Source organism: Rhinoraja longicauda, chromosome 27 (assembly GCF_053455715.1).
Source record: "Rhinoraja longicauda isolate Sanriku21f chromosome 27, sRhiLon1.1, whole genome shotgun sequence".
Lineage (NCBI taxonomy): Eukaryota > Metazoa > Chordata > Chondrichthyes > Rajiformes > Arhynchobatidae > Rhinoraja > Rhinoraja longicauda.
In genome coordinates this window covers 7,004,010-7,026,361 of record NC_135979.1, presented here as the reverse complement: position 1 = coordinate 7,026,361, position 22,352 = coordinate 7,004,010, and the positions used below count along the sequence as shown (strand labels likewise).

The 22,352-nt window shown below is 51.5% G+C and overlaps 2 protein-coding genes across 2 annotated transcripts in view; both read right to left on the bottom strand.

Annotated features, from left to right (window-relative positions):
- The window catches only part of LOC144606726 (cAMP-dependent protein kinase inhibitor alpha-like), a 692,291-nt gene that overhangs the window by 449,845 nt on the left and 220,094 nt on the right, over positions 1-22,352 (bottom strand). The gene's annotated exons all lie outside the window — the stretch shown is intronic.
- hivep3b (HIVEP zinc finger 3b) overlaps positions 1-22,352 on the bottom strand; it is a 243,634-nt gene that overhangs the window by 52,972 nt on the left and 168,310 nt on the right. The window contains exons 3-4 of the mRNA XM_078422962.1: positions 15,343-15,390; positions 273-5,781 (exon numbers count right to left, since the gene is read on the bottom strand). Of these exons, the coding sequence (XP_078279088.1) occupies positions 273-5,465 (5,193 nt within the window). The 5' untranslated portion in view covers positions 5,466-5,781; positions 15,343-15,390. The remainder of the gene's footprint in view (positions 1-272; positions 5,782-15,342; positions 15,391-22,352) is intronic.

The window sequence follows — 22,352 nt, the reverse complement described above, 5'->3', positions numbered from 1 at the left end:
TCTGTACTGAGTTTGTACATTCTCCCGGTGACCTGCGTTGGTTTTCTTCGAGGTTTCTGCGTGGTTTCGTCCCACACTTCAAAGACGTACAGGTTTTTAGGTTAAGTGGCTTGGTATAAAAATGTAAAAAATGTCTTTAGTGTGTGTGTCGGGTTGTTAATGTGCAGGGATCGAAGGTCGGTGCGGACCCAGTCTGTTTCCGTGCTGTATCTCTAAACCAAATCAAACTAAACTGAATTGGTCATGTGAGCCAGTCCTTGCTGTTGCCTTACCTCACTAACCCGGAGCTTCCGTGCACTGGAGGGGACCAACTTGCCCATCTGTCGGCGTGGAGCTGTGGCCATGGTGTAGATCTCCTTGCCGGACATCTGCTTGGACCTCAGGAGAGCGAGGCTGAGCTTGGTGGACATGCCGGGCAGGTTGGGGTTGTGCAGGCTGATGCACCAGCTGGCATAGACAGAGGACCTTGGGTCGATGTGCTGGCTGGGGTTGGGCTTGGTGTACTTCAGGTAGCACCAGCTGACGTTAGTGGAGGTGTGGAGGCTGGGGAAGTGCAGCAGGCGTTGGACATCACCTGCGTCCATGCCGGGAACAGCGCCGGGCTTCGCGGGGCTGGCACTCGACGGTCGGTCTGGTAATGTGCCGGACGAGAGCGTCTGAAACTCTTGCAAAGGTAGTGGAGATCTCTCTTGGATGAGCTCCAGAGGATCTTCCTTCTTCACTGGCCCGCGGAGAGTTTTACCTCGGTATAGATGTCCAGACCAGTGCTCGTGTTTCTCAGAGGTCCCAGGTGGCTGCAGGGAGGACGTGAGGAGAGGTGACGAGGGCAGAGTAGACGAGACCGTGGTCTCAGCTGGGCACCGCCTGGGCGGCTGGGGAGAGTGTCTTTTCGAAGCCTCTTCGGTTCTTGCTTCAGCTTTCTCTTCCGATTCTTCCTCTATCTCTTCCTCTTTCACTCGCTTTTGTTGCTGGGTCTCCATGGTCAGTTCCAAGCTCCCGGCAGGGGACAACATACGTTTGCTCCCACCGATGGTGGACGTGTAGGTCTCAGCCACGTAGGTACCTTCTGTGGTGGGCCCGAGCGATAGGCAACCTTTCCTCTCCACCATGGGCAGGGGCACTCGTAGGTAGGGCGAGGGGAAGAAGTCCCGGTGATGGCCGGCGATCATCTGCGCTAAGTCCAGGCCGATGCCATGCATGCTGGCGCTGCAGACCAGGGTGGCCTTGGGTCTGCTGTCCTCTATCCTGCAGATGACCACGGTGGTGGAACTATCTGCCGACTGGGTGACCAGCATCTGGGACAGGGTGGTGTACATGGCACTGCCATAGATGGGCATTTGCGTCTGGACCCTGACCGGCACCACCAGGGACACCGTGGGCCGCAGGGGCTCGGGGGAATGGGTGATGGTGGGGGGCGGTAAGGCGGGCGAGGGGCTGTACTCCGGCAGTGGGTGGAAGGGGGCTTTGTGGTCCCTGAACCGCCCTCCGGCCTGCAACTGGAAGGCCAGCTGGGATCGTGTGGGCAGGTAGGAGGGAGGCAGGGCCGGGGTTTGGGCTGGAGGGGGTAGGAGCTGGGAGGGGCGGACCATGGGCAGTTCATGGGGCAGTGGGTAGAGTGGGTAGGGGAGGGTTGTGGGGGGCGGCTGGAGAGATGCCAGCATCCCCTCGGCTGGCGCTGAGAGGAGGGCCGACATTGGGCCCTGCTGTTGCTGCTGTTGGGGCCCGAAGGCCGAGAGGTGCCTGGGCTGGTAGTGGGGTCCCTCCTGAGGAACGGGGAAGCCGGGGCGAGGGGGCTCGCAGTGTGATGGGGGGTCGCCGGGCGGGCAGGGAGGGGGGGAGCGGTACCTCGCCGCCGGGCCCAGCTCGGGGGGTTTCTCCGCCGGCCTAGGCCTGGGCGGGGGCGGAGGCGGAGGCGGAGGGTCGGGCCCGGGGTCGGTGCTGCCGCACAGGGAGGCCTGGCGGACCAGCAGCAGGCACCTGCGGCGCTCCTGCCTGGGGGGCGAGAGGAGCTGGGGGGTTCCGGCGGCGGGCCCGGCCTCGGTGGAGAGGCTGCCGTAGTCGAAGGACTTGCTGCGGGCCTCGGAGGAGGGCGGCTGGTGGGCGGAGGAGGAGGAGGAGGAGGAGGAGGAGGGGGTCTGCTCCGAGGACGAGCGCCTCATCTCCCTCTGGTAGTGAGGGGGCACGGTCAGCATGTGGGGGGCACGGTCAGGCCGGGCCTGGAGCTCGGCGGCTCCCTCCCTCAGCCCAGGCCCGGGCCCAACCCCAGCCCCAGGCCCCGGCCCAACCCCAGCCCCATCGCCCTCCCTGTCGAAGGAGGCCGAGAGGCTGGAGCCGCGGGACAGGCTGCTCTCCTGGCTGGGGCTGCGGGAGACAGGCGGGCACGACTCGAAGCTCGACTCACCCGACGACTGTGACATGTCAGCCAGCCGCAGCCGCTTCTTCTTGGGCGGCAGCTTCTCGGTGGGGAACTGCGACAGGGTCTGGCTCCTCTGCGGCCACTGGAACTCCTCGGGGGGCTTCTCCGGCTCCTTGACCACCTCCACCACCACCTCCTCCTCCTTCTTCTCCACCACCACCACCACCTTCACCGGCTCCTCGGTCACCAGGATCTCGGGCACTTGTATTTTCCGTTGTCGGACGAGCCGGGCCTGCAGCGGGTGGTGGTGATGGTGGGGTCTGGGCGGCTCGGCAGACGGTAGCCACGGACACGGTCTCCTCGCCTCAGGCTCGGCACCGGCCCCGGGGTATTCGACCTCCTGCGAGCCCCTGGGCCGGTGGTCGGCGACATCGAGAGCGGAGCCGGCCCGGCCCAGCAACGTGTTGGTGTGCTGGATGACGGAGATCCCCTTCCCCGTCGTCGTCGTGCGCTTGGCGCCATCCGTGCAAGGAGGGGATGGCGGCCTCTTCCCCTCCGCCGCCGTGACCACCGTCGTCATCGTCGGCGGCCTGACCCTCGCCTCCGCCTCCATGCACTCGCCTGCTGGGCCCAGCATGGCCATCAACGCCGGTAAGCCGGGGAGCAGAGCGGGAGCGGGAGGGGGAAGGGGGGCGGGAGACTGGGGCTTCGGGCCTCCGCCATCGTAGCCGCCCGCGGGCGGCTCCTCGTCGTCGCCCAGACTCTTCTCTTTCCTCCGCTTCCTGGCCGGCGTCAGCTCCAGCGAGGGCCGCGGCTTGTAGTGGTGGACGACATGCGGCTCTGCTGGGCCGGGGGAGGGCCTGGTGTGCTCGGCCTGCGGGCCAGGGAAAGGCCGGGGCTGGGCCTGGGGGCCAGGGAAGGCCTGGGGGCAAGGGAAGGCCTGGGGCTGGGCCTGCGGGCCAGGGAAGGCCTGGGCCTGGGGGCAAGGGAAGGCCTGGGGCTGGGGGCAAGGGAAGGCCTGGGGCTGGGCCTGCGGGCCAGGGAAGGCCTGGGGCTGGGCCTGCGGGCCAGGGAAGGCCTGGGCCCGGGGCCGGGAGCGAGGACCGTGCAGCTCCGAGCAGTAAAACTTCTTGTGCGTCTCGTAGTTGGTTCGTTTGCGATAGCGGGCCCCACAGGTGTCGCACTCGTACATCAGCCCCTTCACCCTCGGCCCTTTCTTGGCCCTCCTGGCGGGCTCGGCCTCGGCCTCAGCCTCGGCAGCATCGTCGTGCTCCTCCCCGGGCCTCCCCTTGGCCTCCTCCTCCTCCCTCCTCTCCTCCTCCACCGCTTGGTACTCCATGCCCGAGGGCAGCTCGATGGCCTTCTGCCTCTTCAGCATGCGGTGGTGTGTGATCAGGCCCTGGCTGAAGGCCTGGTCCGGCTCCGTCATCCTGTCGTCGAACGAGTGGCTGCCCTTGAAGGCGGGCGGCGCGGTGCAGGAGCTGCTGGCCGACGGCATGGAGTTGCTCCTGGTCAGGGGCACGGCGTCGGCCAGGCCGTGGCGGCCGCAGCGGTGGTGCTGGTGGTGGTGGGCGAGCCTGCTGCTGGAGGCCTTGGCTGGGTCGGCCTGGTAGGCCGCGGCCTTGGGCGACTCGATGCTTCCCCTGCGGGAGAGGGAGGTGCGGCGGGGCTTGACTCTGTCGATCTGCCTGGTGTCCACCACCGCCTCGTTGATGGTGATGAGTTTGGTGATGTGCTCGATCACGTTCTGCTCCATCTGGGCCTTGCCCGTGGGCAGGGTGAAGGACAGGCCCGACGGCTTGTCCTCCATGGCCGGTGGAGGCAGGCTGCTGGTGCTGTGTGTGGCGCTGGCCGCGATCATGGCCGTCCTCTGGCCGTAGCGCCCGTACTTGCCCAGGATGATCTCGGCGTACGACTTGGCGCTGCCGGCCTGCGGTGGGCTGAGGCTGAGCTGGTGCTCGGAGCTCTCCGACCTGGAGAAGTAGCCCGACTCCGTGCTGCCTTTACTGCCCGGGCTGAGGAAGGCCTGGCTCTGCTCGTCCGCCACCGCCGCCATGGCCTTCCTCCTCTCGCTCAGGCGCAGGGCCAGCCTTTGCTTGATGGTGTGAGAGTCCTCGGCCTTGGGGAGGTCCAAGGAGGAGGAGGATGAGGAGAGGTGGCAGCCCTCGTCTAGGGACAGGGACAGGGACTGGGTGAAGTGTTGCTGCTGTTGCATGGGGCTGGCTTCATGACAGCTGGGGATGTGCTGCTTGTGCTTGGGCAGGGGGTCGAGAGGCTGAGCGGTCTCATCCTCAGAGTCTGTGCTTTCGTCTGTCCCTTCAGTCTGCTCCTCGGGCTCGTCGCCGCTCAGCTTCTCCATCTCCAAGCCAGAGGTGCCCGGGTACTCCTTCCCCATGGAGGAGCCCCCAGGCACCAGCCCTGCCTTCAGCTTGTGGGCGTGAGACTTCCTATGCTTGTACAGGTTGCTCTTGGTCTTGAAGGAGAAGCTGCAGGAGTGGCAGGGGTACGGCCGCTCCCCCGTGTGCGACCTGATGTGTTTCTGGAGGACGCTGGGTTTGGCGCAGGGGCGGCTGCAGAACTGGCAGATGTACTTGCCCGGCTTCTGGGGCTTCTTGTCCTTCCTGAGGTTGGGCACCTCCTCTGGCTTCAAGGGGACCTGCCCTGAGTGCTGGCCGTGGACTGGTTGAGGTTCCTCCTTGGCCACGGCTGGGGAGCGGGAGGGGAGAAGGTGCCGGTGGGGGTGGGGGTGGAGGCCAGAGGGGAGGAAAGGAGAGGACACCATGGGACCCCTGGGGTCGAAGAGGTGCCAGGATCTCCCTTCCAGACCGAGCTCCGGCTTCACTGCAGCCATGAACGCGGAGGTCATGGGCTGTTGCTGCAGGAGTTGCTGTGAGCTGTGCTCGTAGGAAGGGTAGGAGCCGGAATGTTCCGTCTGGTCGGGCGCCGGGACCTGTTGATGGGCAAGCTCGCCAGAGAAGCAAGGCTGGAGCTGGCCCGGGTGGTAGGCAACGGCTGGCCTCCCACCCGAGGGTCCAGCTTCAACCTGGCTAGGGCTCTGATCGGACCCCCCTGTACTCTTCTGCTGGGCAGCGCTTGACTCGGGCTCCATGACCCAGGGAAAGGCTTCACGTTCTTCTCTGTGGAACGGCGGCAGGATTCATTTGCTAAATAAATGTCCGCTGCTCTTTAGACTCTCTCACATCTGCTGGGAATGGTCGCCGAGTTCAAACGCAGACACAACGTTCCTGCCTGATAACGATCCAAAGAACGAGCGATGTTTGCTTTTAAGTTCACTTCATGGCGAGTCCCATTGTAGACGATTATCAATCGCGCACAATGTCAAGATTGTCATTCCAAACAACTTTTCCAGGGCCTTCTTTAAAGCTTCTTTTTTCTTCCATTATAACCTGGCGTTGAACCTGATCCTGCAAGATAAAGCACATGGACCGCACAGTCAGTGATTGCATTTGTACGGCACACCTTCCAGTATCTTTAATCAACTACAACATCTCCCTTAGGTTTAGTTTAAACTCCCCTTCCCATTCCCATTCCCACACTAACCTTTCTGTCTTCGGTCTCCTCCACTGTCAGAATGAGGTCACAAGCAAATTGGAGGAACAGCACCTTATATTTCGCTTGAGCAGCTTACAACCCAACGGTATGATAATTGTTTGCTCTAATTTCAACTAACCATTGCATCCACTCTCTCTCCCCATCCCTCCCCTACCTTAGTCGTCCTGTTAGTTTCACTGTTTGTATCCCTTTGTTATCACACCTTCCACAGCCAACAATGGACCATTGTAGTCTCCACCTTTCCTGGGTCATCGGTGCAGGCTCCGATTTGGTCTGCATCATTTCATACCTCTAGTTACCCTCTGCCCTGGCTCTCAGTCTGAAGAACGGTCCCGACCCGAAACGCCACCTATTCCTTTTTTCCAGAGGTGCTGCCTGACCCGCTGAGATACTCCAGCATTCTGTGTCTGCCTTCGGTGTAAACCAGCAGCTGCAGTTCCCTCCGACACATTTAGGCCTGTCATTGCCATATGTACCGAGGTACAGTGAACAGCTTTGTTTTGCATGCTCTTCAATCAATTCTGACAAGACTATACATAAATACAACCAGACCAACTCGTGCCATAGGTAGAGCAACGGGAGAGACACAGTGTAGAATATAGTACTGAGCATTGTAGTGCATGGATTCCAGAGAAAATGTCCAATGTCCACAATGAGGTAGGTTGGAAAATTGGGACAGGTGCCTTGCTTATGGAAGGACCATTCAGAAGCCTGATAAGAGAGGGGAAGAAGCTGTTCCCGAGTCTGGTGGTGCGTGCAACCAAGAGAGAGAGCCAAGAGTGTTTAATTGCCACATAAACTGACACCTGAATTTGCAGCAGCAGCAGCAGCATTAAAGTCCTGTAATCACAACACTCATAGATGACATAGAATAAACAAAACAAAAATAATAAATGAATAACCGCAATACTCGTGCAAAAACACCCAAAGTCCTCAGTGCAACTAAGGTAGTCCATAGTTTAGCTAGTGTTTCGCACTGTTCAAGAGCCTGAAGAAACTGGTCTTGAACACTGGATCACGGTTTTCAAACTCTGATACCTCCTTCCCGACGGTAGGAGTAGAATGAGAGCTTGGCAAGGGTGCCGTGGGTTTTTGATGATGCAAGCTGCACTTTTGATGCAGAGCCTCCCATGGAATGGTCAGTATCTGTGATGGACCGGGCAACCAGTCAATATATGCTCTCTACCGTTCACCTGTGGAAGTTCCAGAGAGTATCTAAATGCCAAATCTCCTCAGGAAACAGAGATGTTGATGGACTTTCTTTATGATTGCATCAATGTACTGGGACAGATCTTTAGAGATATGCATGCCCAGGAACTTGAAGTTGTTGGCTCTCTCTGCCACTGATCCATTGATGAAGACAGGTTCATGGATCCTCAGCTTCCCTCTTCCCAATGTCAACAATCAGCTCTTTGGTCTTGCTGACATTGAGAGCAAGGTTGTGGTTCTGGCACTATTCAACCAGGCGATCAATCTCCTTTCAAAACTCCCACACATCATTACCGGTATCTTGTCGAAAAACAGTGGTGTCGTCGATGAATTTAAAGATGACTGTACAACTGTGTCTGGCTATGCTATCATGGGTATAGAGTGAGCAGAGCAGAGGGCTGCACACAGCCCTGAGGTACACCTGTGCTGACGTTTGTAGAGGAAGAAATGTTGTTGCCAACTCATACTGATTGTGTTCTGTTGATGAGGAGGTGAAGGCCAGTTACAGAGAGATGCGCAAAGACCCAATTCCATGAGGTTGCTAACCAGTTTGGAAGGGGTGATGGTGTTGAACACCAAGCTGCAGTCAATAAACAACAGCCTTGCGTACATGTTATTGTCCAAGTGGTGCAATGCAGAGTGGAGAGCCGGTAAGATTGCATCCTCCATTAATCTATTGTGGCGCTAGGCAAATTGTAGTGGGTCCAAATTCTTGCCAGCACCACCATTCATTGTGATCATGGCTGATCATCCACGATCAGTAACCTGTGCCCAATTTCTCCCCATATCCCTTGATTCCACTAGCCCCCCGAGCACTATCTAACTTTCTCTTAAATTCATCCTGTGATTTGGCCTCCTCTGCCCTCTGTAGCAGAGAATTCCACAAATTCACAACTGTGGGTGGAAAAGTTCCTTCTCACCTCAGTTTTAAATGGCCTCCCCTTTATTCTAAGATTGTGGCCCCTGGTCCTGGACATTTGGAACATTTTTCCTGCATCTAGCTTGTCCAGTCCTTTTATAATTTTAAATGTCTCTATAAGATCCCCTCTCAACCTCCTAAACTCCAGTGAATATAAGCCTAGTCTTTTCAATCTTTCCTCGTATGACAGTCCCGCCATCTCAGGGATCAATCTCGTGAACCTACGCTGCACTGCCTCAATTACAAGGATGTCCTTCCTCAAATTAGGAGACCAGAACTGTACACAATACTCCAGATGTGGTCTTACCAGGGCCCTATACAACATGTTGGTCAGCGTGGGCAAGTTGAGCTAAAGGGAGTGTTTCCGCACTTAAAAAAAAATAATTTAGATTTAGAGATACAGCGCGGAAACAGGCCCTTCGGCCCACCGGGTCCGTGCCGCCCAGCGATCCCGGCACATTAACACTATCCTACACACACTAGGGACAATTTTTTACATTTGCCCAGCCAATTAACCTACATACCTGTACGTCTTTGGAGTGTGGGAGGAAACCGAAGATCTCGGAGAAAACCCACGCAGGTCACGGGGAGAACGTACAAACTCCGTGACTCTATACCAAAAACAGACACAAAGTGCTGGAGGGTCAGGGAGCATCTCTGGAGAAAAAGGATAGGTGATGTTTTGTGTTGGAAGAAGGGTCCCAACCTAAAATCTGTGGATTTCTGTGTCTATGGAATCTGAATGTGGAATTCATTGCCACAGAAGCCTGTGGAGGCTGCCAATGGATATTTTTAAGGCAGAGATGGATAGATGCTTGATTAGTACGGGTGTCAGGGGTTATGGAAAGAAAGCAGGAGAATGGGGCTCAGAGGGAAAAATAGATCAGCCATGATTAAATGGTGGGGAGTAGATGTGATGGGCTGAATGGCCTAATTCTGCTCCTTTTATTTATGAAATGTCACCTATCCTTTTGCTCCAGAGATGATGCCTGACCCGCTGAGTGCTCCAGCACTTTGTGCTTTTCTTTGGAGAATAAAGTGTCCAACTACTTGCTCAGTAACTCTTAACATCTCCACATGGTGGAAGGTCACATAAAAATAGATTATTTTTGCAGTAATAACAAGAGCTGAAGTCAATACGTAATGGCAGGTTGCATGTTCTTGATGCTAATTAAGTTCTGACAGTAAAGCCAGTTGGCATTGGATCTGCCGTGGACATTGGTGAAGGAGGATGTTTGGCACACAGTGCCATGTCACACGAAAGTCAACCGATGGTCACCGTGCCCCTGATATCCTGACTCCTTTCTTGCTAAGCTCAAGGGTTTACCATGACCGTGGTATTATTGAAACATATAAGATAATTAGGGGATTGGACACATTAGAGGCAGGAAACATGTTCCCAATGTTGGGGGAGTCCAGAACAAGGGGCCACAGTTTAAGAATAAGGGGTAGGCCATTTAGAACGGAGATGAGGAAGAACTTTTTCAGTCAGAGAGTGGTGAAGGTGTGGAATTCTCTGCCTCAGAAGGCAGTGGAGGCCAGTTCGTTGGATGCTTTCAAGAGAGAGCTGGATAGAGCTCTTAAGGATAGCGGAGTGAGGGGGTATGGGGAGAGGGCAGGAACGGGGTACTGATTGAGAGTGATCAGCCATGATCGCATTGAATGGCGGTGCTGGCTCGAAGGGCTGAATGGCCTACTCCTGCACCTATTGTCTATTGTCTATTGTCTATAATTAGCAACACTGTCACTAACCAAATCTTTAGAAAGGAGACGAGAAGGGATTTCTTTAGTCAGAGCATGGTGAATCTGTGGAGTTCGTTGCCACAGACAGCTGTGGAGGCCATCAATGGATATTTTCAAGGCAGATGTTGACAGATTCTTAATTAATATGGGGTTATTGGGCGAAGCAGGAGAATGGGTTGAGAAGGAAAAATAGATCAGCCATGATTGAATGGCGTAGTAAACTTGATGGGCTGAATGGTTTAATTCTGCTCCTAGAACTTATGAACTAAATCTCAACAGTGAACATTATTTGACTTTGTTAATTTATATTTCAATGCCTGAAAAGGCGGAAGCAATTGCAATTGTGGTTTTCATACAAAGTTTATAGGCAAGTACTCAAACAGAACCCTCTGAAAGGCCTTGTTGTATGTAATCCATTAGGTCTATGTTTACAGCCTTGCTCTCATCAACCTTCATGGTTATTTAGGAAAATAACTGCAGATGCTGGTACAAATCGAAGGTATCACAAAATGCTGGAGTAATTCAGCAGGCCAGGCAGCATCTCAGGAGAGAAAGAATGGGTGATGTTTCGGGTCGAAACCCTTCTACAGAGTCTGAAGAAGGGTCTCGACCCGAAACGTCACCCATTCCTTCTCTCCCGAGATGCTGCCTGACCCGCTGAGTTACTCTAGCATTTTGTGATACCTTCATGGTTATTTAGTTTAGTTTAGAGATATAGCGTGGAAACAGGCCCTTTGGTCCACCGAGTGTGGGAAGAATCCGGAATCTCTGGAGAATATGCACGCAGGTCACAGGGAGAACGTACAAACTCCGTACAGACAGCACCCGTAGTCAGGATTGAACTAGAGTCCCTGGTGGTGTAAGGCAACAACTCTACTGCTGTACCACCCAGTGTATTGAAAAAACTCAATAAAATTCATGAGACACGATATTCCACCTATAAAATCATGCTGACCAAATCAACCTCTGTATAACCATATTCTTTCTCTAGTTATCCCTTTTTCTCTTAATATACTGGCAGAATCTCTTTGGATTCCCCTTAATCTTAATTGCCAGAACTATCTCATGCCCCTTTTTGTTTGCCTGATTCCCTTTAGTGTGTTCCTCAATCCCCAGTACTATGGGGACTTTTCCAGACCAGAGCCTCAATGTCTCTCATCCTCCAGGGTTCCTTCCTCCCACCTGCCTTGCCTTTCACTCTTATGTTCCTGAACTCTCACTCTCACCTTTCTGAAAGCACTCCCCACTTTGCAGACACCTCGCAAACAAACTACGCCAATCAACTTTTGAGAGTTCATCACACTCCGAAAGAGCATAGCATAGAAATAGGGGGCTCTTTGGCATCTGCTCCATGATGGTGTTTATATTCCATTTTCTCCTCTGACACCTCCTCCCATTTAGGCATGGCAGCATAGCGGTAGAGTTGATGCCTGACAGCACCAGAAACCCAGGTTCGATGTTGACACTGGAATTTAGAAGGGTGAGAGGGGATCTTATCGAAACGTATAAGATTATTAAGGGGTTGGACACGTTAGAGGCAGGAAACATGTTCCCAATGTTGGGGGAGTCTAGAACAAGGGAGTCCACAGTTTAAGAATAAGGGGTAGGCCATTTAGAACGGAGATGAGGAAAAACTTTTTCAGTCAGAGAGTTGTGAATCTGTGGAATTCTCTGCCTCAGAAGGCAGTGGAGGCCAATTCTCTGAATGCATTCAAGAGAGAGCGAGATAGAGCTCTTAAAGATAGCGGAGTCAGGGGGTATAGGGAGAAGGCAGGAACGGGGTACTGATCGAGAATGATCAGCCATGATCACATTGAATGGCGGTGCTGGCTCGAAGGGCCGAATGGCCTACTCCTGCACCTATTGTCGATTGACTATGGGTACTGTCTATACGGAGTTCGTACGTTCTCCCCGTGACCGCGTGGGTTTTCCCTGGGTGCTCCGGTTCCCTCCCACACTCCAAAGATGTACAGGTTTGTAGGTTAATTGGCTTCGGTAAAATTGTAAATTGTCCCTGCAGATCTAAACCAAACTAATCCCTTGTTCTACTTCACCAACGAGCGAACAAGCAAGGTGCCTTATCCTGTAGTTGGGTGCAGGCGAAAACGTGCCACCACTATCTCTAGGGATCTGTCCGTGCCTGCCAGATTTTCAATGTATATCGGAGGAAAGTTGCTGAGGAACACAGTCAGATCAGCCAGACACTGGCTGAGGCACGCGGATCCCAGAGGCCCACATTAGGTCTGGGAATGTGGGATGCGGTGCTCGTGGATAAAGAACAGGTGATTCCATTCTCAACTTTGCTCTCATACAGCAATTTTCCAGGAAGGAAGCTGCTTCAAGGTGCTTCGCTGGAGCCTGCTCAACTGACACGGATCCACGTAAGCAGAAGCCACTTCTGCATTTCCACACCTGCAAGTGCGAGAACCACAAGCTATCTATCGTCAGCGATTCACTGCTGTGCACTGACACTGAAATCCTCTTGGGAATTCAGTAAGGGGAGCGAGAAGCTGCAGCCATTCACTACACCCTCTTACTCGAGAACTCACCAAAGCACAATCATATTTCCAATAGCTTTTGCTCCACCATGGGGAAAAATTAGATTCGATCTGTCCCCCTGCTTTTTGCTTACTTGTGTCCAGTCCATCTACATTGCTTCAGATTGCCGTGTGAGATTAGGGCTTTGTTCAGTGTGGAACTAAGAATCTTCTGGCGAATGACAAAAATTGCCAAATAACCCTTCTGCGTCTTAGCTTTCCAATTTTTAAATGATGCCCCTTAGAGTTATAGCGTATGGAAACAGACCCTCCAGCCCAATTTGCCCACACCAACTAATATACCCCATCTACATTAGTCCTACCTGCCTGCATTTGGCCCATATCCATGTACCGGTCTGAATGTTTCTTAAACGTTGTGATAGTACCTGCCTCAACTATGTCCTCCAGCAGCTCGTTCCACATACCCACCACCCTTTGTGTAAAAAAAGTTGCCCCTCAGGTTCGTGTTAAATCTTTCTCCCCTCACCTTAAACCTATGGGCGTCGCGGTGGCGCAGCGGTAGAGTTGCTGCTTTACAATGCTGGAGACAAGGGTTGGATCCCGACTACGGGTGCTGTCTGTACGGAGTTTGTACGTTCTCCCCGTGACCGTGTGGGGTTTCTCCAAGATCTTCGGTTTCCTCCCACACTCCAAAGACGTACAGGTTTGGAGGTTAATTGGATCATGTACCAAGTTACAATTAAATTCTCTTTTGGGTTATCTACATAATTACATAATACATTGGCTTTACTTTGCACAAAACATCATTCCTTTATCATGGTATTTATTCACAAAATGCTGGAGTAACAGCATGTCAGGCAGCATCTCAGGAGAGAAGGAATGGGTGACGTTTCGGGTCGAGACCCTTACATCAGTCTGAAGAAGGGTCTCGACCCGAAACGTCACCCATTCCTTCTCTCCTGAGATGCTGCCTGACCTGCTGAGTTACTGCAGCATTTTGTGAATAAATACCTTCGATTTGTACCAGCATCTGCAGTTATTTTCTTATATTCCCTTATCATGTATCATACACTGTAAATGGCTCAATTGTAATCATGTATTGTCTATCTGCTGACTGGAATGCACACAACAAAAGCTTTTCACTGTACCTCGGTACACGTGACAATAAACTAAACAGACAAACAAATACATGGAATCAGCCCACTGAGTCTATATGCAATTGTGATGAGGTTTTGCCACCATTTCACAGTCCCTCCTTACAATAGAGGGGGGGACGAGGCGAGAGAGATGGAGGGCAGGAGAGGGGGGGACGAGGCGAGAGAGAGATGGAGAGCAGGAGGTGCAGGAGAGGGAGGGACGAGGAGAGAGAGATGGAGAACAGGAGAGGGAGGGACGAGGCACGGAAACAGTCCCTTCGGCCCACCGAGTCCCTGCTGTCCAGCGATCCCCATACACTCGCACTATCCTACACACGAGGGACAATTTACAATAGTCACCGAAGCCAATTAACCTACAAACCTGCACTTCTTTGGAGTGGGAGGAAACCGGAGCACCCGGATAAAAAAAACCATACGGTCAAGGGGAGAACGTACAAACTCCGTATACACTGCACCCGTAGTCAGGATCGAACCCGGGTCTCTGGTGGTATAAGGCAGCAACTCTACTGCTGCACCACCATGCCAGTAATGCAGTGTGCATCCTATTAATGCAACTGGTTGCAGATTAAAATTCACAGCAATAAGAACACAAATCGTACTGTTAAAAGTCCATTATTATTGCAGTAAACTCCACAGCCAGCACTACCTGCCGTACTTGTGTATGGCTTGATTGTACCCAGGTAAGGAAGGATTTGTTTGAATAAAGCAAACAAAGCTGTTCATCGGATCTCAGTGCCCGTGACAATAAACCAACACCAGATGGTCAACTTTACTTTAACCCTGGAGTTTTAAAATCAGTAACAAACACCACCACATGCTCTCCAATTTCTCAACCAACTAGTCGATCACTGTGCCATCCCACTGCCAACTGGAGAGAGAGGGAGGAAGGTGGGGGGCAGTGAGAGAGGAAGGGAAGAGGACAGGAGAGGGAATGAGGATAGTTAGGAGGGGGGGGGGGGATTAGAGAGGGAGGGAGAGATGGAGGGAGCAGTGCGAGAGGGAAAGTGCAAAGGAGGCAGCGAGAGAGATGGAGAGCACGAGGTGCAGGAGAGGGGGACACGAGGCGAGAGAGAGATGGAGAGCAGGAGAGGGAGGGACGAGAGAGAGATGGGGGGCAGGAGGTGCAGGAGAGGGGGGGACGAGGCGAGAGAGAGATGGGGGCAGGAGGTGCAGGAGAGGGGGGACGAGGCGAGAGAGAGATGGAGAGCAGGAGAGGGAGGGACGAGAGAGAGATGGGGGGCAGGAGGTGCAGGAGAGGGAGGGACGAGAGAGAGATGGGGGGCAGGAGGTGCAGGAGAGGGGGGACGAGGCGAGAGAGATGGGGGGCAGGAGGTGCAGGAGAGGGGGGACGAGGCGAGAGAGATGGGGGGCAGGAGGTGCAGGAGAGGGGGGACGAGGCGAGAGAGATGGGGGGCAGGAGGTGCAGGAGAGGGGGGACGAGGCGAGAGAGAGATGGAGAGCAGGAGGTGCAGGAGAGGGGGGACACGAGGCGAGAGAGAGATGGGGGGCAGGAGGTGCAGGAGAGGGGGGACGAGGCGAGAGAGATGGGGGGCAGGAGGTGCAGGAGAGGGGGGACGAGGCGAGAGAGAGATGGAGAGCAGGAGGTGCAGGAGAGGGGGGACACGAGGCGAGAGAGAGATGGGGGGCAGGAGGTGCAGGAGAGGGGGGACGAGGCGAGAGAGATGGGGGGCAGGAGGTGCAGGAGAGGGGGGACGAGGCGAGAGAGAGATGGAGAGCAGGAGAGGGGGGACGAGGCGAGAGAGAGATTTATTTGCCACTAATCACCACTGAGACCAAATAGATGTGGCGAATAGTTAAACATCAATTATAACAACATTCTATTTCCGCGTTCACACGCGGTGCACACGATTGAAACAGCTCCTGTACCTGTTGTTCCTGAACTTGGTTCTGTACAAGGTGTCGTCTTTGTTAAGTCTGCAAATGGAAAACGGGGAAACGTGTTAAAGTGAGAGAGGGGAGCGTTTTGACGATTCGAGCATTTGTGAAGTTGCAAACAGTGTGTTCACTCTGCATGTGAATCAGCTCACGTGTCCTCATCCTGAGATCTCTCCCTTATGAGAGTGCACTGCGCTGCTAGCCAGAGGGGCAGCCAGTGCTGGCTGGACACACTCCAAGAGCTTTCACCATTGTCTGACAAGTGTGCCCACGTCACCCAGGCTTCCCACAGCCAGTCAATAAAATGCCGAGTGCAAGCAGTCTATTTTCAGCCCGACTCCAGTGTTAGTTTAGATTGAAGATAGACAAAAATAAAAATGACATGGAATAACTCAGCAGGTCAGGCAGCACCTCTGGCGAAAAGGAATAGGTGACGTTTCCTGTTTAGAGATACAGTGGAAACAGGCCCTTCAACCCACCGATTTTGTACACTAATTCTATCCTACAAAGTCGGGGCAATTTACAGAGGCCAATTAACCAACAAACCTGCACGTCTTTGGAATGTGGGAGGAAATCTGAGAAAACCCACGCAGTCTCAGGGAGAATGTACAAACTCCACAGACAGCACCCGTAGTCAGGGGTGGGAGGAAGAGAGGGGTGAGTGGAAATATCTGTGACGCCCTTTATTTCAGGATTACCCATCTTGTCAGGCCACTCTCTATCACCCGGTGAACACCCATAAGCTTAAAATAGCTCGGCTGGGGTAAGAGAGAGAAAATTAACTGCTAGCAAAACATAGCAATGCAAATATTTCCTGTTGTTTTACCACAATAGTTATTTCAGCAGTCTCCTGGACTTGGAGCTAACGAGGCCAATGCAAATAGATGTAGGAATGCAAACAGCCAATGAAATAACTCTAACAATATAAATTTACAGCATCATAGATTTGATTCTGTCACCCAGAATAAAGGGCTACACACATGGGGGGGGGGGCAGAGTTGGTGGTAGAGTTGCTGCCTTACAGCGCCAGAGACCCGGGTTCAATCCTGACGTTGGGTGCTGTCTGTACGGAGTTTGTACGTTCTCCCCGCGACCTGCATGGGTTTTCTCTGGGTACTCCAGTTTCCTCCCACACTCCAAAGACGTACAGGTTTGTGGTTTAATTTGGCTTCTGCAAATTGTAAATTGTCCCTACTGTGTTAGTGTACGGGGATTGCTGGTCGGCGTGGATTCAGTGAGCCATATTTCTATGCATTGGAAGAACATTCATAAGATCTGCCCACTATTGAAAGACTTTGTTCCATCCAATTCATCGTAAGCTGTTCAATATACCCCCTAGTAATCAGTCTGTAACATTGAGTCTACAACAGACTAGCAAGGAAAACCCCAGTGTTGGGCAGCTTTGGGAATGGGTACACCATAGTTATTATTTCCTCTCATACATTCGACACTGACTGTGGTCATTTGCTTACATTACTCATCTTAAACTGTCTCAGCATTCAAGCGTCAAAGCAACAAAGAGGAATATAGGTAGCACAATGGCATCAACATGATGCCAAGGCAGATACAAATCTTGATGCAGAGATACCACATTGCCAGCCTATATCTTCAAGGTCAGGCACCATTAGATTTGTGCCCAGGTCCTCTGTGATTCACGATATCAGAGCCAAATGGCAGTGGGGAGAATGATGCATAATAATACCATTAATCCAGAAATATCATTGTTGACACCGACATTATATGTGTCCTCCCCCCTGACATCAGTCTGAAGAAGGGTCTCGACCCGAAATGTCACCCATTCCTTCTCTCCTGAGATGCTGCCTGACCTGCTGAGTTACTCCAGCATTTTGTGAAATAAATACCTTCGATTTGTACCAGCATCTGCAGTTATTTTCTTACACTTAATATTAAAGCACAAAGGGATCAACAAAATATTTATCCCACAAACACTTCAATAGTAGAGCATATCTGAATGCTACAAAGACTTGAGGGTGGCACAGCTGTAGAGTTGCTGCCTTACAGCGCCAGAGACCCAGGTTCGATCCTGACTACGGGCACTGTCTGGACAGAGTTTGTACTTTCTCTCCGTGACCTGCGTGAGTTTTCTCCGAAATCTTCGGTTTCCTCCCACACTCGAAAGACATACCGGTTTGTAGGTTAATTAGTTTGGTGTAAATGTAAATTGTGCCGAGCGTGTGTAGGATAGTGTTCGTGTGCGGGGATCACTGGTCTATGCAGACCTGGTGGGCCGAAGGGCCTGTTTCCGCGCTGTATCTCTAAACTAAACTAAACATGCATTTATCTGACACCTGATATCCAAAATTGCAGTGAAACCAATGAATGACCTCTTTATTGTAACCAGAAATGAGAGAAATCAACTCAGATTTCCAAAATTTAGCAGCCAATTTTTCCTGAAGTTGATTTGAGTGATCAGTATGGAGAATATCGGAGAGAATTGCTCTACTTTCAAAAGCAATGTTGCATCTTTTAGACCTGCCTGAGGTATGACCAAGATCTTGGCCAAGTTTCTCGAGTTTTAATGCGTCTTCGAAGGGCTTTTACTCCAGTTTCTTGACAACAGTGGCAAGCACTGTTAATATTATTACAGGCCAAAGATTGCGAAGATGCTTCACCCAGCTACCACCAGATGGCAGCGACATGCTCATACAATCCTTTATTTCCCACTTCTCTGCACACACAAACACACATTTAGCTATGGTGAGTGTGTGTACTTTTATGGCTGGGCAAATGGGAGCTCTAGGTTGTTGGATGAAAACAGGATAAGAATGGACTTAAAAATCACAAAGAAATCAGTCGAGCTAACATGACTTTCTTCGTATGTAGGAAGGAACTGCAGATGTTGGTTTAAACTGAAGATAGACACAAAACGCTGGAATAACTCAGCGGTTCAGGCAGCATCTCTGAAGAAAAGGAATAGCAGACGTTTCGGGTCTGAAGGGACTTCTCCCGATACGTCACCAATTCATTTTCTCCAGAGATGTTGCCTGAGCCGCTGAGTTACTCAAGCATTTCGAGTCTGTCCATGATTTTCTTACTTCTCCATTTCTCCCTCAGTAACAAGCTTATACAGCACAGAAACAGGCTCTTCGGCCCAACTCATCCATGCTGACCAGGGTGCTTTCATGATCGAGCCCAATTTGTCTGCATTTGGCATATATCCCTCCAACATAGAGGGTGACACAGTGGTGGAGTTGCTGCCTGACAGCAGCAGAGGCCCAGGTTTGATTCAGACTATGGGTGCTGTCTGTATGCTCTCCCTGTGACCACTTAGGTTTTCTCCGGGTGCTCTGGTTTCCTCCCAAACTACAAAGACGTACAGGTTTGCAGGTGAATTGGCTTCAGTAAAAATTGTAAATTGTCCCTAGTGTTTAGTGTACGGGGTGATCGTCGGTCGGCGCGGACTCGATGGGCTGAAGGGACTGTTTCTGCGTTGTATGTGTAAAGTCTCCAAACCCTTTCACCCAGGAGGGATTGCTGAGGAGTTACAAATAGAATTGAACATTGTCCAAACGACTGTGAACGTCCCCACCTCTGACCTAATAATGGAAAGAAGGTGACATGGAACATAGAACTGCAACAAGGAACAGGCCTTTCAGTCCACACTGTCTGCATCAAACACAATGCCAACTTAAACTTATCACCTCTGCCCGCACATGATCCATATCCATCCATTCCATGCCGATCAAGGACCTGAAGGTAGCTGGGCAAAGTGTATGTTTGGACCAAGGCTATGATGGTGTCTAAAGCCAAGCGATCCTGGCAAAAGCTAAACCAGACGTTGGTTAGCAGCGTATTGGAAGATTCTCAATGTGGCTTAAACAGAGATGCCCACGAGGCTAAATTAATTGGGTAATTTGCAGCCCCACACCTTCTGCCCAGTTACGAACAACCATCTCCCCAAGGTTCTGGTTGATTAGAACTCTCCAACTCTGGCACAAGTTGAGATAAGTCACACCGTGGGTTTATTGTTTGATTGAGCCGACCTCCCAGATCCTCAAGCCAAGTTCTCGGTTTCTGAACCCAGTCTCTTTTCTTTTTCCAGCTGATTTCTCTCCTCACTCAAGTTTCATATCCCACCGGTTACAGACAGGAAATGCTGTTCTGTTGTTCCACAGATGCCCAAGTGCCCTTCTCAAAACCTGCAAACCCTGCAACATTTTCCACAAACGTTTCCGATTCTGAATGCTGAACATTTAATTTAAATCCTTCTGTCAAAATTCAGGGCAGAGTCATACAGCATAGAGACAAGCCCTTCGGCCCAACTTTCCCTTGCCAACCAAGATGGCCCATCTACACTAGTCCCACCTGCCTGCGTTTGGCCCATGTCCTCCAAAACCTCCGCAAGCCTCTGGGACTTTCGCACGTCAGTTTACTAAGTCACTTCGGGGCATGTGCAGAATTCCCCTCCATACCGCCCCCTCAAGGTCAACGCTGGCACAGCGGTAGAGTTGCTGCCTTACAGCGCCAGAGACCCTGGTTCGATCCTGACTACGGGTGCTTGTCTGTTCGGAGTTTGCACCTTCTTGTGACCCTCCGAGATCTGAGATTTCCTCCCACACTCCAAAGACGTACAGGTTAATTGGCTTGGTATAAAAGTATAAATGTAAAAATTGTCCCTAGTGTGTGGTAAGGTAGTGTTAATGTGCGGGGATCGCTGGTCAGTGAGGACTCGGTGGGCCGAAGGGCCTGTTTCCGCGCTGTATCTCTAAACTGAACTAAAGAACTAAACCATGCAAAGGTGAAGAATAGAGAAACCATTCTCACAGTGTCACAATGTACTCATACTAATAGTCTCCATAACCTAACCATAAAATTCACACATTCACCAGACTACCCACAGTGACGCCACTCATTGCAAGTCACAGAATGAGGCCAATTCATTTTCCAACTCTACGTTTCTCTGTGGACTTCTGCACACAATGCATCACCTTTACAGTTGTGCATTCGCAAACTATTGTCTTTCAGAATCACTGAGCTAAAAGTGTTGACAGCATCGTGTTGACAGTCTTGGAGGGGAGGATGCTCCTCAAACTGCGGAGCATCTTGGACAATACAGCTCACCCCCTCCATGACACACTGGTCAACCTGAGGAGCACCTTCAGCAACAGACTGGTTCCACCAAGATGCAGCACAGAACGCCACAGGAGATCCTTCTTCCCTGACTCTGTTCACCCCCCCCACACCTCCCCACACAATCTTTGCACATCCCCAATCCTTTCCACTCGTCACTTTGATTTCGTGTATTTTTTGTTTTATGACTGTTGGCAGATCAATTTCCCTCCTGGGATAAATAAAGTCCCATTGTATCGTATCGTATGTCCAATGTTGAATCGGTGGCGAACTGACCCATACCCATTCTGACCCCATAACCCAGACAGAAGCAAAGTGGACCAGACAGTCCTTTAAGCCTGCTGCTTCACCATTCGATAAGATCCTACATCTCAAGCTACTTAGTCCCCACATTTCGACACTTCCCTGGCATCCATAGATCGCGGCTGATCTATCTCTCCCTCCTAAACCCCATTCTCCCGCCTTCTCCCCATAACTAACCCCTGACACCTGTACTAATCAAGAATATATCTATCTCCAGCCTAATTCTGCTTCGACAACTTACGAACTTATAAATAGCTAAGCCCTTGCCCTGTGACTGCTTCCATGCTCTGGAAACTCCAGCAAAGGAGGTAGTCTTGTGGCCAAAGTGGCACATCAGCTAAATCTGCTAAGTGAGAAATGAAGAGGTGGATTGATCAGCGGCAGGCAAAGCAAGAGACTGCATTGATGTCAGTTTGCCATTTGCCGGAAGTCTGTGTTTCACCAGGCAGTGTAGCACAGAAACAGATTTCTAGTAGTGTTAGCATCTTCTCATTTACAACTGTCAGCATATTCTTTCTTTCTCCCTAAACGTCTCCGTGATATCTGCCCGAGCCATTCCAGATGGCGACCGACAGCGACAAGAGATTTCTCCTTGTCACCAATCTAAATTGGTGAATCTGTGGAATTCTTTGCCACAGAAAGCTGTGGAGGTAAAGTTAATGGATATTTTTAAAGCAGAAATAGATAGATTCTCGATTAGTATGGGTGTCAGGGGCTGTAGGGAGAAGGCAGGAGAATGGGGTTAGGAGGGAGAGATAGATCAGCCATGATTGAATGGCAGAATAGACTTGATGGGCCAAATGGCCTAATTCTGCTCCTATCACTGATGACATGACTTCTACATTCTTTCTATTCCGTGGAAATAATTTTCATCCCATTTCCCTAATGGATTTATTCGTTCATTCATGTTAAATGCACCAGCCTTACTTTCCCATTCACGTCTATCACAAATACCCGCCAAAGAAATTACATTCTCTTAAATCACTCTTAGTTACAACATTATGCAATTAAACATAAAAATCAATGTTTTCATGTGCGAAACCCCATCGTGATTCACATCAGTCGCCAAGTTGAAACAGGCACCTTTGGTCTCGGGTTAGCAGAGACCAAACTCTCTGATGTTTGGTCCCCAACATCAGGGAGTAACTCAGCGGGTCAGGCAGCATTTCTGGAGAACATGGATAGGTGGTGTTTCTGGTCCAGACCCTTCTTCAGTCTGAAGAAGGGTCCATTCTCGAAACGTCAGCTATCTATGTTCTCCAGAAATGCTGCCTGACCCACTGTGTTGCTCCAACATTTTTGTTCACCAATCACCAATCTGAACTGGTGATTGACTCTGTGACACCTAATTAGGTGATCTCCCACTTTGTGATCCCTTACTCCAAAGTCCTAGCTTCCAATCAACTGATCTTTCTCTCCCTCGATCACAAGCTCTAGGTCTCTGATCTTTCCCAACACACTCCCCAATTTCCCTTTCTACACATCAACAATAAGCTGATCTCTGCTCTGGATCATATTGTCTCTTACCACTACCCTCTCTTCTTCTCCAGGTGATCAAACCAAGTGATCAAGCTAGAGAACAATCTCGTCTTAAAATTTAAGAAAAT